The 16,359-nt window shown below is 34.5% G+C and overlaps 1 protein-coding gene, 1 long non-coding RNA gene and 1 pseudogene across 2 annotated transcripts; 1 reads left to right on the top strand and 2 right to left on the bottom strand.

The window, feature by feature from the left end:
- Positions 1–1,292: 1,292 nt before the first annotated feature.
- On the bottom strand, positions 1,293–5,791 carry LOC123224636 (annotated as a pseudogene).
- A 915-nt stretch (positions 5,792–6,706) lies between these two features.
- Positions 6,707–9,041, bottom strand: LOC123215797 (L-type lectin-domain containing receptor kinase IV.1-like). Its single transcript, XM_044636046.1, has one exon. It carries the CDS (start codon positions 8,915–8,917, stop codon positions 6,905–6,907), a length of 2,013 nt encoding a protein of 670 aa, XP_044491981.1. The 5' UTR covers positions 8,918–9,041; the 3' UTR covers positions 6,707–6,904.
- Positions 9,042–15,057: 6,016 nt separating this feature from the next.
- Positions 15,058–16,248, top strand: LOC123222309. The gene is made up of 2 exons (XR_006503602.1): positions 15,058–15,179; positions 15,791–16,248. It is a non-coding gene; the product is annotated as an uncharacterized LOC123222309 (long non-coding RNA).
- The last annotated feature ends 111 nt before the right edge of the window (positions 16,249–16,359 follow it).

Below are 16,359 nucleotides of genomic sequence, written 5' to 3'. Positions count from 1 at the left end.
TTTATGAGTAAGGCTTGCATTATTAGCATAATTTAGTTGAGCAAAGCTTCATTTTGTGTGATTTGATCAGTAGTCAGAGATCAGTTGATTTCAAAGAAAAAAGATGATTGTTGCACACCTTGTGGAATTGACATAAACTTTGAAAGAAATTTCCCATCTTGCAAAGCAAACTTTATGGAATTGGCAGTAATCTCAACGTTCAACCTGAAACTACAAATTTCCCATTAGCTTCTTGTAGAATTGTTAATGTGCTAACTTGCGTAGATGGAGATGAATCAGGACTTGAAAAGGAACACTAACCCGAGGTAATTAATTAGCTTAAACGTGAAGGAAGTCAGTGATTATTTTATATGAATGGCTGACCTTAGCTATTCTATGCCTACTGCAACAACTCCACTTAATTCACATGTTTTTCATGAGTATACTATGCTAAATACCACCATAAAACAATATTTGATTAGCCTTAATTGAACTGTCTTTTTGGTATTTCATCCTTAAACGGCGGCCACCAGCTAACTCACCAGTGAGCCGTCAACATCATGTCACCAGCAGCCACCTTATCACCTACCCATGAAAAAGAAGCAGCATGAATCCTGTTAACCTTTTCTTTATCTTGGATAATACTAGCTGAATGTTTGTTTACTTATTAATAAACAGTAGATTATTATTTTATATTCATGTATGTCACACTAACCATTTCGTTGCAATTCTCTGCTGCAACATTTTCGCTTTATTCCTACCTGACCTTGTCTTTTACGTGGGAGCAATCACCTTATCCTTCTGCTATAACCAATTCAAGGATACAAAATGAAACTTTTCTCTTGGGAAGAAATTCTGAAAACTAGAAAAGAGAAAGAAAATTTTCTGGTTCAAGTTGAAACCCCTCATAGTTAATCCATGATCTTGGCAATGCTATCTACTCTCTCCTCTAACAGGAAGAAGAGACAAAGGAGAGGCAGAAAGAGAATCAAAACTAGCACCATTTTCCACTAATGAATAAGAGGGCATCTGATGAAAGGATTAAGATACAAATGAGTTGAACAGATCATCAATTTTTTCAACTATACATTTCCCACCAACAAAACCATCAGGTGCTCTCACAATTTCTGGCACTTGAATCTCCCCCTCTAGGCACCTCACCACTTGTCTCACAGTAGGCCGAGCCATGGGCGCATTGTTTGAACACAGTAGCCCCAATTTAATCACCATCAACACCTCACCCTCACTGTATTCACCATTCAGTTTAGGATCAACCACATCAAGGACTTTCTCTACATTTCTCCCGCTCCCAATCAGCCAGCACTTAACTCTTCAAGCACTGCCGTGGGCTGGATAGGTCGCCGCCCACATGCAACCTCTAACAAAAGCGCACCAAATGCATACACATCTGAACTTGCAGTGGCCTTCCCTGTTTTGGGTATTTCAGTTGGTGGATAACCCAGTGTGCTGACGACCTTTGTAGTATCCGGGTTTGACCCTAATTCATACAATCTTGCAAGGCCAAAATCCCCTACCCTTCCATTTAATTCACTGTCTAGCAATACATTACTAGCCTTAACATCTCTATGAATCACAACTTGTTCGTATCCTTCATGCAAAGAAAGAAGTCCTCAAGCAGCCCCCTTTATAATCTTCAACCTTTGCTCCCAGATAAGAACCCTTTTGGGCTTGTCAAACAAGAAGTTATCCAGGCTCCCACTGGACATAGAAGTAATACATAAGAAGAAGATCACTTTTTCGCCTACACCATCCCACTAACTTGTTAGCAAGTTGAGCTTGTTTATATTTTTTTGTTAAATAATCCAAGTCAGCAGTGTTAGTTTAAAATGTGTGATGATCCTGCTTTTAAGGTTTTTGGAAGCTTTTTACTGTATCAAGTATGGCTAACATTTATTAAAGTATGGTGTAAAGCTTGTATCTTATCAAATATATATGTATAAAAATCCTATATCAAGATATACGAAAATTACCACTTTTTTCTTCCATGCTCTGTGCTCTGTGTTCTTCAGAAAAAATCTGCTTCCAGTTTCTTCTTCTTCTTGGTTCAGCCAAATATTTCTGAATTTTATCTTTTGGTTCAGCATTTCAACATGGTATCAGAGCAGTTTTAGATCTTAAAGGGCTGTGTTGACTGAAATTAAATTTCTTGATAAGTTTTTTCATAATTGACTTGCTTGATGGCTTCATCCTCTTATTCCTTGGTTCCACTTGTATACAATGGAGAAAACTATCAAATTTGGGCAGTAAAGATGAAAGCCTTCCTTAGAGGAGTTGGATTGTGGCAGTATGTTGAGGAGGAAAAGCAGCCTCCTCCTTTGGGGCCGAATCCTACTCTAAATCAAATCAGACTGCATGAAGAGGAGGCAACTAAAGCTCCTAGAGCACTGTCCATTCTTCATCAAGGTGTAACAGATGCAGTATTCACAAAGATTGTTGCTTGTGAAACTGCCAAAGAGGCCTGGGACAAGCTCCAAGAGGACTCCCAGGGCAATGAAAGGTCAAGGCAGATGATGGCCTTGAATCTTAGAAGAGAGTTTGAAGTACTTAAGATGAAAGAGACTGAATCCATACAAGAATATGCTGACAGAACCATGAAGATTGTTAATCAGATTAGATTGATGGGAGAAAAGTTATCTGATGAAAGGATTGTTGAAAAAATCTTGGTGAGCATTCCGGAAAGGTATGAGGCCAAGATATCTTCTCTTGAAGACTCCAAAAAATTTTCAGAGTTAACTTTAGCTGAAGTGGTTAATGCCTTGAAAGCTCAAGACCAAAGAAGAGCTTTAAGAAGGCAAGAAGAAACCATAGAAGGAACTTTCAATGTTAAAACAAATGAGAAGAAGTTTAACAACAACCCTCACAAAAAATTCTTTGGTGAAAAAAAGGAAAAATGGAAACAAGCTGGAAGTGAGAGCCAGAAATTAGGAGATAAGAAAGGAAGGTATCAGCCATGTCCTCATTGCAAAAAGAGAGGCCACTCTCCAAATTTTTGTTGGTACAGACCTAATGCTAAATGTAGGATCTGTAACCAATTTGGACATGTTGATAAAGTCTGCAAAAGTAAAGAAAGCAGCCCATTTCAGCAAAGTCAGCAAGTCCAGGAAGTGGAGAAGCAAACTGAAACAAGTGAGCAGTTGTTTGTGGTGTCCAGTTGTGACATGGCAGAAGAACATTCCACTTGGCTAATAGATAGTGGATGTTCAAACCATATGACATATGACAGCGATTTATTGGTGAAGCTTGACTGCACTTACACCTCCAAAGTGAAGATCGGAAATGGTGAGCTGCTAGATGTAAAAGGAAAAGGTGCAGTCCTCATTGAGTCTCCAACAGGCATTAAGGTGATTAATGATGTTCTTTATGTTCCTCAAATCAATCATAACTTATTAAGTGTTGCTCAAATGTTAGAGAAAGGTTATGCATTGCATTTTGAAAATAAAACATGTGTTATAGCTGATCCTGAAGGAAATAGATTAATGACTGTAAAAATGCATGATAAAAATTTCAGCATTAATTGGAGACATACTGGCTATAATGCTTATCAACTTAATGAAGTGAATTCTGCTCAAGTGATGAAGAAGAAATTCCAGCAGCTAGATGGAGATCTTTAAATGAAGTTTACAGCAGGTGCAATGTGGCAGTTGCTGAACCTACCTGTTTTGATGATGCTATAAATCAAAAAGGGTGGAAAGCAGCCATGGAATCAGAATTGGAAATGATTAACAAGAATGCAACTTGGAGCTTGGTTGATAGACCTGAAGATCACAAAGTCATAGGAGTAAAATGGATTTATAGAACCAAGTACAATCCAAATGGTTCCATAAACAAACTCAAAGTTAGATTAGTTGTAAAAGGATATCTTCAACAATCTGGAATAGATTACTTTGATACATTTGCACCTGTGGCCAGGTATGATACAATCAGAATGCTAATTGCTTTGGCTGCAAAAATGGAATGGAAAATCTATCACCTGGACATTAAATCAGCATTCCTAAATGGGGTTCTAAATGAAGACATCTTTGTTGAACAACCTGATGGCTTTAAAATATCAGGTCAGGAAGAAAAAGTATACAAATTGCATAAGGCCCTTTATGGTCTCAAGCAAGCCCCCAAGGCTTGGTATTGCAAAATTCATTCTTATTTGCTGGATCAAGGATTTGAGTGTAGCTTGAATGAATCCACCCTATATGTGATGAAGAAAATGAATCACTTGGAGTTAGTTGTTTCATTGTATGTTGATGACATCCTAGTGACAGGAGGAGACTCAAGTTCAGTAGCCAAATTTACTGAATGCATGAAAACAGAGTTTGACATGACTGAGCTGGGTAAAATGAAATATTTTTTAGGTATGGAGGTGGATCAGAAAATAAATGGTATTTTCATTTCACAAAGAAAATATGTGCATGATCTTCTTAAAAGGTTTCACATGGAGCATTGTAAACCTGTCTCTACTCCTCTGGTGGTGAATGAAAAATTCAGAGAAGCTGACTCAGATGTGAAAACTGAAGTTGCTGTATATAGAAGCCTAATTGGTTCCTGTTGTACCTACGCTCTACCAGGCCAGATATCATGTTTCCCACATCTTTTCTGTCAAGGTTCATGCAATCACCTGGAAAGAATCATATGTGTGCTGCTAAAAGAGTTCTCAGATATATAAAGGGAACTGAAAATTTTGGCCTCTGGTATTCAACACATGAAAGCAGAAATTTGTTGGGATACTCAGACAGTGACTGGGCTGGAAGCTTGGAAGACTTTAAGAGTACTTCAGGCTATTGTTTTTCTTTTGGAAGTGCTGTGTTTTGTTGGAATTCAAAGAAACAAGATGTTATTGCTCAATCTTCTGCTGAGGCAGAATATGTAGCAGCTTGCAGTGCAACAAACCAAGCCAAATGGTTGATGAAATTACTTACTGATTTAAATCAAGATCAGCAAGAATGTGTCACCATTTATGTAGACAGCAAGGCAGCCCTTGCTATCACAAAAAATCCAGTTCTTCATGGAAGAACAAAGCACATCAATGTCAAATATCATGCAATCCGAGAGGCTGTGAGACTTGGAGAAATAACTTTGATGCATTGCAACTCTAAAGAACAATTAGCTGATATCATGACTAAAGCACTTCCTAAAGCTCAATTTGAGTTACTTAGAATGAGACTTGGACTTGTTCCAAACAGCTCAAAAGAGGAGTGTTAGCAAGTTGAGCTTGTTTATATTTTTTTGTTAAATAATCCAAGTCAGCAGTGTTAGTTTAAAATGTGTGATGATCCTGCTTTTAAGGTTTTTGGAAGCTTTTTACTGTATCAAGTATGGCTAACATTTATTAAAGTATGGTGTAAAGCTTGTATCTTATCAAATATATATGTATAAAAATCCTATATCAAGATATACGAAAATTACCACTTTTTTCTTCCATGCTCTGTGCTCTGTGTTCTTCAGAAAAAATCTGCTTCCAGTTTCTTCTTCTTCTTGGTTCAGCCAAATATTTCTGAATTTTATCTTTTGGTTCAGCATTTCAACATAACTGAACAAATTTTCGATGGCGGAGCCTTCCAATACTGGCAATCTCGGGCAAAAATTCTTGTACACCTTGTCTGGAATCATTTGAAATTCGTTTAACATCTAATTCAGTGTTCGAATTCAAAAGCGTTCCTTTATAAACTTCACCAAATCCTTGATGTGGTGCTCCATTTGATATTCCACCAAAACATGCGTTGGATTGTATTGTATATCTTCTATTGGCTTCCCACTTTTGAATGGAGCTAGAGTAACTAGATTTCCTTCTTATCACCATGATATTCCACCCAAACTTGCATTGGTTTGGCCACTAATAACTATCAAAGTTCTTAAACGGACCTATTTGATCTTTACAATAATCTATCGAAATTGACATAATATGTTTTTAAATTAAAAATAAATTATGATATATTTAATTATATATTTAAAAGTAAAAGTGTATATATATTTTTATTGATTATCAAAATACTTACTCCTTGTTACTTATTCTGTTAATCTTTATTCCATTTAAGTGCAAAACTAATAAAACGGTCTTTTTTTTATTCAAAAGTGATGAACACAAAAACAATATTATGTGGATATATTTTAAGTATATAATTGGGTATAAATGATATATATTTATGTAATTAGATGATTTTATATATAAAATAAAATAACAATTAATCACATTTTGATATAACATTTATCTACCTATTTGTTTTCTCAAAAATATATATGTATAGTATTATAGTACATTATAGATTTGTTAATGGTTTCGACTAATGTTTTTGAACTTGGGGGATTGGATCTTCACTAGTTCAATCAATATACATGTATCCAATTATATATTCAAAATTATATACACATAATATGATAGTTCATTATAAATTTGTTAGAGTGTTGACCAATGTTCTTAAATTCGGGAGATTGGGTTTTCACTAGTTCATTTGATAGTTAAATTGATAAATTATTTAAATAATTATTATAATAATATTTAGAGCAATGCTATGTGTATCTATTTTTGGTACACAATTCATGTACATAATGATGTGTCATTATGTAATGAGGTGATTTTAAAACATGTGGCATCATATGATAAAAAAATATTCAATCACATGATAACACCTCATCTTTGTACACAAATTGTGTATCAAAAATAGGTACACATAGTTTTATTGTAATATTTAATCATATAAAATTTACTCTAATAATATACGGTGCATATGTTTTATTACAAAACTCTATATGAGATTCCTAAGTTTTAGTTCTTGTTATGGATATAAATATAATGTACGATTTGGATAAGATAAGGCATTTCCACTTAAACTTACACCCATCACAATTTTTTTTTTTTTTTTTTTTTGTATGCAGTGACTATCAACTTACAAATTACAAACTGAACTTTTAAAAATCATCGGCCATCGGAAAGTACTGATCCTGCAATAGAAGAAAAGCCTGTGAGGCCTGTAGAGGGTGGATATGACATTGCAAAATTATCCAAGCCTTCACCATATGAAAATATTAGGCCACGGGCTGAAATTCCAAGAGATGATAACTCTGGCAAAGGGACATCCTTCTCCAGATACTGCATAACTTGTCTCATGCTTGGCCTAGCTCTTGGCTCTGTATGAGAGCACATCAGACCAAGTTTCAACACCAACTCCAGTTCCTCTGTTGCATAATCTGTGCCCAAATTCGGGTCCCTTGCCTCAAGAATTTCACCTTTACACCAACAATTAAATACCCAATCGACCAATACATCAACGTCATCCGATTGCGGTCGTGGCTTTATAGGTCTTTTGCCACAGGCAACTTCTAGCAGAAAGGCACCAAAAGAAAACACATCAGTGCTTCTTGTGGCCTTCCCTGTCCGAGTGTGCTCCGGGGCAAGGTATCCAACAGTTCCAACGATGTGTGTTGTTCGTGGATCGGTTCCATGGTCATATAATCTTGCAAGGCCGAAGTCTCCCAATCTTGCATTCAATTGAGCATCAAGTAAAACATTACTAGCCTTAACATCTCTGTGAATAACAACTTTTTCCCATCCTTCGTGGAGATAAAAAAGACCCAAGGCCACGCCTTTGATCACTCGAAATCGTTGTCTCCAATTCAGGGTGACTTCTGGTTGATCATACAGGTACTTGTCAAGACTTCCATTGCACATGTAGTCATACACCAATAGCAGTTCTCCTTTACGCCGGCAATAGCCCAAGAGTTGAACCAAATTCCGATGACGGAGGTGACCAATACTTACAATTTCAGCAATGAATTCTCTCATCCCTTGTCTTGATTCATGAGAGATTCTCTTCACCGCAATCTCCAGTTTAGATTTCGGTAGCACACCTCTGTACACCCTTCCAAATCCACCAGCTCCCAATAGCTCCTTTTCTCTAAACCCCTTGGTGGCAATGTAAAGATCTTTGTATTTGAATCTCTGAGGCCCGTATTCAAGCTCCCAATCTTCAAGCACTTCAGCGAATTTTCTTCTCCTCCTTATCACATAAACTACTCCTGAGACTGCAGCTAGAGTCAAGCTTACAAAAATCACAGGGAACCCAATCGTCAAAAACTTTGATTTTGGTTTGGGACCAATTCGGGGAAGCTTAGGAAGCTGAGAGAGTGCAAGTTCCTCCGCTTGGCCGTTCATCTTGAAACTCCAACCCAAAACATAATGAGATGTTAACAACGGACCCGTGGATGATGAAAAGCCAACATACATAGCTTTGTTGAAAACAGGTGAAAGATCATGCGGCAAAGACAGCAGTGGAGTACTCGGCTTACCGCTATTGAATGGAGCTAAAGTAACGTTGATTTGCTTGTAGTCGCCATTATATTCCACCCAAACTTGCATTCTTTCACCACTAATAAGCGTCAAGTTCTTAAATTCACCAGTGCGATTCTCATGATAACCAGCAGGAGCTGATGTCACAGACCTCAGGTCATTAATATCAATCCCCACATGGTTATTGTTGATGTCAGAGAACTCAATGTTTTGGATGATATCGAGCTCCACGGCAAAAACATGGTTGCTGTCATTCCCTCTGTTTTGCTCGTTAAAAAGGCCCAAGTACTGACTTCCACGAGCATCTGGGAGCCCCCTCGTTGGTGCAACCACCAAGGCGATACCGTGACCATTAATAGTAGGCTCCTGTGATGGGTGGATGCCAAAAACAAAGGTAGTCGAGAAAGAAAAAGCAGAGCCATTTGATGAGTTCTTGAAGGATATTGGGTTAGGATAAAAAGCATGACCTTTTTGCATGCCGGTGTCGTTGGTAAGTCGCAGAAGTCCATTGGAAGTGAACTCGGCTACCCCATCGAGACTGAGATTAGCCGATTGGAACCCATTGTAGACGAAACCAAGTGTTTCATCTCCTGCTGCTAAGCTAGTTAAGAGAGAAACCAGAATTGCAAATTTGAATAGCATGGCTAGGCTCTTTCTATGGTCCTATGGTTTGTAATAATAAGGCAGGCAGCATATGCTTAACTTAATAATGCTGACCTAAAGAGTGGAACGTCCTTTTGCATTGTGGTCCATCAATTACTTGTCAAAGAAAGGGAGATTACCAAACCAGTTTGACGTTTTGATCTCCCATAACTGGAGGAAACCAATATTGGAGCAAGAAAGTGCCCAACATGAAGTTGCTGCATTAAAGCTGGAGGTCTAGTTAAGTCATCATGGTTAGGTGAGGGATTGAGAAGGGGCAACAGTGACCAGCTTCGTTGACTCATCGCCGGGTGCCATACGGCGGAGACCCATTAATATCAATAATATCTGGAAGCGTAGAATATTGAGGTATCTTAGATATGGATTTTTTTTGGTAAGAAAGTGAATATATCAAGAAAAAGAACGAAAGGCCTATGGAAAAAAGATCCAAAAGCAACATGCGCTCCTCCCTCCCAATGAGAAGGATGAGAAAGCCAACAAAACACATAGTTTCCGCTATCATAGAGTTCAATATGAAGTTTACATGTGTATAATAGTTTACATGAAAAATACGAAGTTTTAAGATGCATGTGTATAATAATTTAATATTTAATTGTTTCTTTTTAAAAATAATAATGACTTATATTATGAGCATAATTAATTATTTATTCATGAATATAATTATGATTTAGATAAATGATAGTTTGATGTTTAATTATTTTCGTTTGAATGTAATTACTAAGACTTATATATGGTATCAGAACACGGTTTAAAAACTCATATTTTTTTATTAAAGATTATTTATTTAATTTATAATTTAAATTAAATTTGTTCGATTACATATAAAAGTAATAATGTTGACTTACGTGTAAACGCAAGAATGAGTTTTGTTATGACATAGACAAATTAATATGATATATTCCGCATCTTTTCTTTTATGAAGAATACATATAATATGTCAAATTTCACAAGTAAACGCGTTATAATTGTTTTGTGAATGGTTTTTAATCTAAGGGATCGTTTGGTTTCAGTTTTTTAAGATTACCATGGTAATCTATCTTTTATTCTCTTATTTGGTTTGTCAGTAATAAAATATTATAGTAATCTTCTATTCCAATACTGACGTAACAAGTAATATAGGTGATAATCTGATTACCACCTTCACCTTAGGTATTTAAAAATTACAAAGGTAATCTTGATTTTATTATAATTATATTATTATTTATTAATTTTTTTAGACAAAAATAAATTTATTTTTAATTAATATGACAAATAATATAAAAAATATTTAAAAATAATTATATTTAAGGGCATTTAAGTAAAATAATTTACTAGTGATATTTTATTACCTTTAATCAAACATAATAATTATTTATACCCACTAAATTTTATCAAACATAGTAATTATTTATACCCAGTAATTTTCTAAGTAATCTATCTTTAAAGTAATCTTTTTATTTTGATAATAAAATATTACCCAAACCAAACGCCCCCTAAAAGTGACATAAAAAATATCAACAGTGATAATTATTAATAAAATATTAGAAATTTATTATAATTTAAAATTTATATAATGGATGATTTGGTAGTTATTAAAGTAGTCAAATCTTAATATAAATAAATTTCAAAATAATGAATGTTTCTAATCATTTGAATTTTATTGTAATTTGAAATTTATATTATGAATGATTTGTTAATCATTAAAGTGATCAAATTTTAATTTAAATAAATTTTAAATTATAAATATTTATAATGATTTGAAAGTTATTATAATTTAAAATTTATATTATAAATAATTTGTTAATCACCAAAATAGTCAAATTTTAATATAAATAAAATTTAAATTGTAAATATTTCTGAAATTTTATAATTTAAATTTTATCACTACAGTGGTCAAACTTCAATGAAAATAGAATTTAAACTATAATTTATTCTTATTGTTATACTTTCAATTACCCCCAAATTTTATGTTCAACCATGACATTAAAATTATATAATGATATTTGTTTATGAGTAAATTGAAACCCATATTATAAAATACTTTGAGAGTAGCCCAATGTTTAATTATGATTAATTTCTTGATTAACCCAAAGCTTACAAAAGTCAGTTTAAAAAATTGGCTAATTGAACCTATTAACCCTACTCAGAAGACAGAAACCCGTAATTCTGTAGAAGTCGAGATTTGAATCTTTGTATTTGAGTCCCGTAAAAATTGGCCAATGTAAAGATATTTGTATTTTGAATATCTGAGGCCTGTATTCAAGCTCGCAATCTTCAAGTATTTCACTGTTTTTTTTTTTTTTTAAATAAAATTATGTATATCTATTTTAAATACATAATATATATTTATATTGTATTATTATATAATTAAATATTTCTAAATTAAAAATAAAATAATACTCAATCATATAATAATAATAATAATAATAGATATAAATCATTTATATATATTTAAAATAGGTATGTAGCCTTTCCTTTTCCTCCTTATCACATAAACTACCACTGAGACTGCAGCTAAAGTAGAGATTACAAAAATTACAGGGAACCCAATCGTCAAAAGCTTTGATTTCGGTTTGGGGCCAATTCAGGGGAGCTTAGGAAGCTGAGAGAGTGCAAGTTCCTCCGCCTTGCCGTTCATCTTAAAACTCCAACCCAAAACATAATGAGATGATAAGACCGTACCCGTGGATGATGAGAAGCCAACATACATAGCTTTGTTGAAAACAGGTGAAAGATCATATGGCAAAGACAAAAGTGGAGTACTTGGTTTACCACTATTGAATGGAGCTAAAGTAACGTTGATTTGTTTATAATCACCATTATATTCCACCCAAACTTGCATTCTTTTGCCACTTATAACAGTCAAGTTCTTAAATTCACCAGTGCGATTCTCATGATAACCAGCAGGAGCTGATCTCACAGACTTCAAGTCATTGGATTGTATCGAGCTCCAAGGCAAAAACAAGGTTGCTGTCATTCCCTCTGTTTTGTTCGTTAAAAAGGCCCAAGTACTGACATTCACAAGCATCTGGGAGCCCCCTTGTTGGTGCAACCACGAAGGCGATACGGTGCCCTTCAATGACCAGATACTGTGATGGGTGGATTCCAAATACAAAGGTAGTAGAGAAAGAAAAAGCAGAGCCATTTGATGAGTTCTTGAAGGATATTGGGTTAGGATAAAAAGCATGACCTTTTTGCATGTGGGTGTCGTTCTTAAGTTGCAGAAGTCCATTGGAAGTGAACTCGGCTACCCCATAGAGACTGAGATTAGCCGATTGGAACCCACTGTAGACGAAACCAAGTGTTTCATCTCCGGCTGCTAAGCTAGTTAAGAGAGAAACCAGAATTGCAAATTTGAAAAGCATGGCTATGATCTTGCCATTGTCCTATGGTTTCACAGGCATTATAATAACAGTGAGGCAGCCTGCGCTTAACTCAATTTTGCTAACGTAAAGAGCACGTCAATGTGCATTCTGGTCCGTTAATTACCTTTCAAAGAAAGGGAGATAATCAAAGCAGTTTGACTTTTTGATTTCCCTTAAACGGTGGAAACCAATAATGGAGCAAGAAAATGCCCAACATAAAATTTGTCCAAGTAAAATGGAGGGAGATCGAACATGCCAGCGTGCTAGAGTGAAGCATCCTAGAAGGATGTTATCTAAATTCAATGTTGCTGCAGTAGATTTGGACGTCTGCTCAGTCATTGTCAAACTGCAAGATGGTCAGGTGAACGATGGAGAAGGGGCAACTGTAACTAGCTTCGTTGACCCATCGCTGGGTGCCATACGGCGGAGACCAGCTAATATCAAGAATGTCTCCAAGCGTAGAATATTGAGTTATCTTAGATATGGATTGGTAGTGCTAAAGAGTCCGCCAACCGTACTACATTATTGAGTAGAATATAGCATGGGAGTTAATTTATAACAAGACTAAATTTTAATCCTAAATAGAATACTTTGTTATTTTCAAAGAGAGAACGATTGTATCCCCTTATTTTTGCTTGACTATCAATTCCTACCCTTCAACTTTTAAATTAATAATTTTCTATCTTTTGTCCAAATTTGTTTCTGTACCTCTTATTATAAAAAGATATTTAGATAATTTCCTTTTTCTAAGTTTAAATCTTAATTATAATTTCAAAAAAATGAAAATAAAAAAAGCAATTCTTCTTTCTTTTTTCTTTGTAGCATCTCACCATTGTCTATGACCTCAGCATGTCTGTTCCTTCGTCTTCTTCTTCGACCTTCATCTCACCACACCTGTCAAAACTCTCCACTCCTCTCATCTTCTTCATCTCCAGGTTTTGTAATGATTTGATTGATAAATTACTATTTGAGATTGTGGGAGGATTCCCAAAGTTGGGGTTGTGGTTTGCGAACGAGTGAATGAGTGGCTATCATATTATGATTTTAGAACACTTTTTATGCAATTATTTTTACAGAGTGGATTATATTTTCCCATTCAAGGTTTAGCCTTAAAACACTTTTTATGTATAATTAATATAAATAATATTTTTTAATCCAAAATTAAGTATAAATAACATATTTTCACTCAAAATAAAACACGGCTCATGAAACAATAATATTAAGGAGTAAAATTATATTTTTATCCTTTAAAATAAAAAAAAATAATAATAACCTTTTAAATATTTAAATTATATAAAAAGTTTTTTATTTCCTTTTCTTTTCATTATCATATTTTCTTCATCTTTTCCTATGGATAAGAGTGTTTCTGTCATATAATCATATAGCAAAGAATAAATTATGATTTTTAAAATATTAGGAGTCTTTATGAAATTTGTAAGGGTTATTGCTACTTTGAAAAAAGTTTAGGGGCTTTTTAAAAAAATTTTAAATATTAGTTTGCCTCTAATAATTTTAAAAATGATAGTTACATCTCTAAAAAATTAAATAGAATAGAATTTTTTAAGAATTAAATTATCATATTTACAATATTTAAGTTGAATAAAAAGTTGTTTTTTTATTTTCAAAATTAATTGATGGTACATTACTATTTTATTTTTGGCCAAAAGACTTATTCTCACCCAAGGTTTAGTGCAAACCCAACCTTTTATCCTTTAATTTTTGAAAATCTAAATAGTTGCATATCTATTAAATTTTACTGTTATAATAAAAGATAAAATTGTCACTTATAAATTTTATTTGAAGAAAAAAATCATTTTCTTTTTTTCATCTTAGTTTTAAAAATTCACAATTCCTCTCTAGTCTTATATTTTTCAGATTTAAAAACTGACATTCCCCTCCCCCAAGTCTAAGTTTACAACCTTTTTATTTTTCTAAATCACAATTACCCCCCAGTCTTCTAAAAATTCTCAGTTTCACCCCCATTATAGATTTTGTTTTTAGATCACTATCAACAACCCTCTCCCTTTGTCTCCAATGTCTCCCCTACCTAGACCAAGTTGTTAGCATCTATCTCCCCCTCATTTATCTCCCAGCAGATGCAAAGACTCGATTCGAAAGGGGTTTAGGATTCTTGCTAATGATGAGTCACTAGGGAGGAAGTCTGACACCAATGACAAGAACAGAGCACAATGAAGAATAATATAGACTAAAAATCTGTTAGCCCTTGGGGTGTTGCTGGCGTGAATCTGACCAAAATTGAGCGACATCTCTTGAATCTATTTTGACCTAATTTTACATCGATCGAGAGAGAAATGGGGGTCGGTGAAGCGAGGATGTGACGATTGTTTGGTCTTGGTGGAGGAGGACGTCGATGACGAGGGGGGAACAACGGCGGAGCTACTACAAAAATTGAAATTAAATAGGGGTGAAATTGAGAGTTTTTAGAAGGCAAGGGTGGCGTCAATGGAAAAAATATGAAGATTGTGCAAACTCTAGACTTGGGGAAGAGAAGAAATTTCAGTTTTTAAACCTGAAGAATTTGAAGTTAGGGGAGAAATTATTCGTTTTTAAAATTAACGTAGAAAAAAGATTTTTTTTAAAATAAAATTTTTAAATAACAATTTTAACCCAAACAGTAACAACTAAAATTAATAAAGGGGTGGTTTTTTGGATTTTTGAAAATTAGCAAAAGTAGGGGATTTACCAAACCTTGGGTGGGAAATAGTTATTTGGCTTTTATTTTTATACTGTTAGTTATATATGTCAATCAAGGGAAAAGGTGTCATTTACTGTTTTTTAGTTATTTGCTGTATTTTGAAACCACACCGACACCGGTGGTGCTTAGAGCCCTTTCGTCGGCTATTGATTGTGGTCTTCTCGTCCTTCGCCCGTAGCAGGTTTGCTTTCTGACTCATTGCAATTGATCCTTTTTTTTGGTAGAAAAAGTCCAATAGCTGTTTAACTATTACTTCATCTGAGCTGATGCATCATGTAGTTTTTTTTCATGGTGGGAAATCGCATACATCTAATTTATTTTACTCAGTAAAGAATGATCTCAATTGATTTTGTCTGTAAAACTGCTTAAATAAATCAAATCGGCCGGCTAAGCAAGAAAAGAAGATTCCTGAGATGGGTGCATAGCAGTTGCCAAATAATTGGCCTGGCTTACTTGGAATCTTCTCCAAATGGCCAAACCGAAGTTGAAATTGAAAAAATCCAAGAAATAGTTATTTCTGATACAGGGAAGATTATCAGCTTATAAGAATCTTCCAGTTTGCTATTTGATTATGGCTGAGGAGAATAAGCCAACTGAGCCCTCTCAAGAACAACTTGATCAATCAACACCAATCTTGCCTTGTCAGTTAGCTGCTTCTTTTATCTCTATGATTAGTATTTTTACATCAGATTTATTTGATTCTTAAACAGAAGTCAATCAATCAAATGTTTTTACCTTTAAAAACGTTTTTGATAGTGTTGTTAGCTCATTAATTTCATGATGGGGATGCAGGAACCTACAGGCAACCACTTGGAACAAACATGGCTATGAAAACAACATGGCCTGAGTTAGTAGGCCTAACTGCAGATGAAGCAGAGAAGAAAATCAAAGAAGAGAGACCAGCTGTACAAGTTCAGGTAGTTCCTTCAAATTCCATTGTCACTATGGATTTCAAACAGAATCGGGTTCGTCTGTATGTTGATTCCTCTAGAAAAGTTGAAAGGGCCCCAAAAATTGGGTAATAAGTTATCAATTCAACAACCATCTGTCTTGTTGGAATAAAATAGATTGAAAGTTGAGAGTTGGTGAATTTATGTTGTCATTTTCTAAGAAAGATGTTAAATTTGAAATAACCTCACTTGTTTCTTGATTTGTATGTTGATCTTCCCTTTGTCAACTATTAAAATTGCTAGTTTCTAAAGGTCTTTGTAACATTATTTAACATAATATTGTTACATGAATGTTGTTTCTTTGGCGTCTTGGCTCTTGCCCTCTTTCATTTTGACAAGTTATCAGATTATTTTTATTTCCTGACAGTATCTGGTTTTATTTTGTTAAGAGTAGAGCTTGCATTTTCCGCA

Source organism: Mangifera indica, chromosome 1, assembly GCF_011075055.1.
Source record: "Mangifera indica cultivar Alphonso chromosome 1, CATAS_Mindica_2.1, whole genome shotgun sequence".
In the NCBI taxonomy this organism is placed as follows: Eukaryota; Viridiplantae; Streptophyta; class Magnoliopsida; order Sapindales; family Anacardiaceae; genus Mangifera; species Mangifera indica.
The sequence above is the reverse complement of the archived record's forward strand: the minus strand, read 5'-3'. Positions and strand labels throughout refer to the sequence as shown.

Bases quoted from the DNA above. Each gene is read 5' to 3' on its own strand.
- LOC123215797 (XM_044636046.1), bottom strand. From the start codon at position 8,917: ATGCTATTCAAATTTGCAATTCTGGTTTCTCTCTTAACTAGCTTAGCA.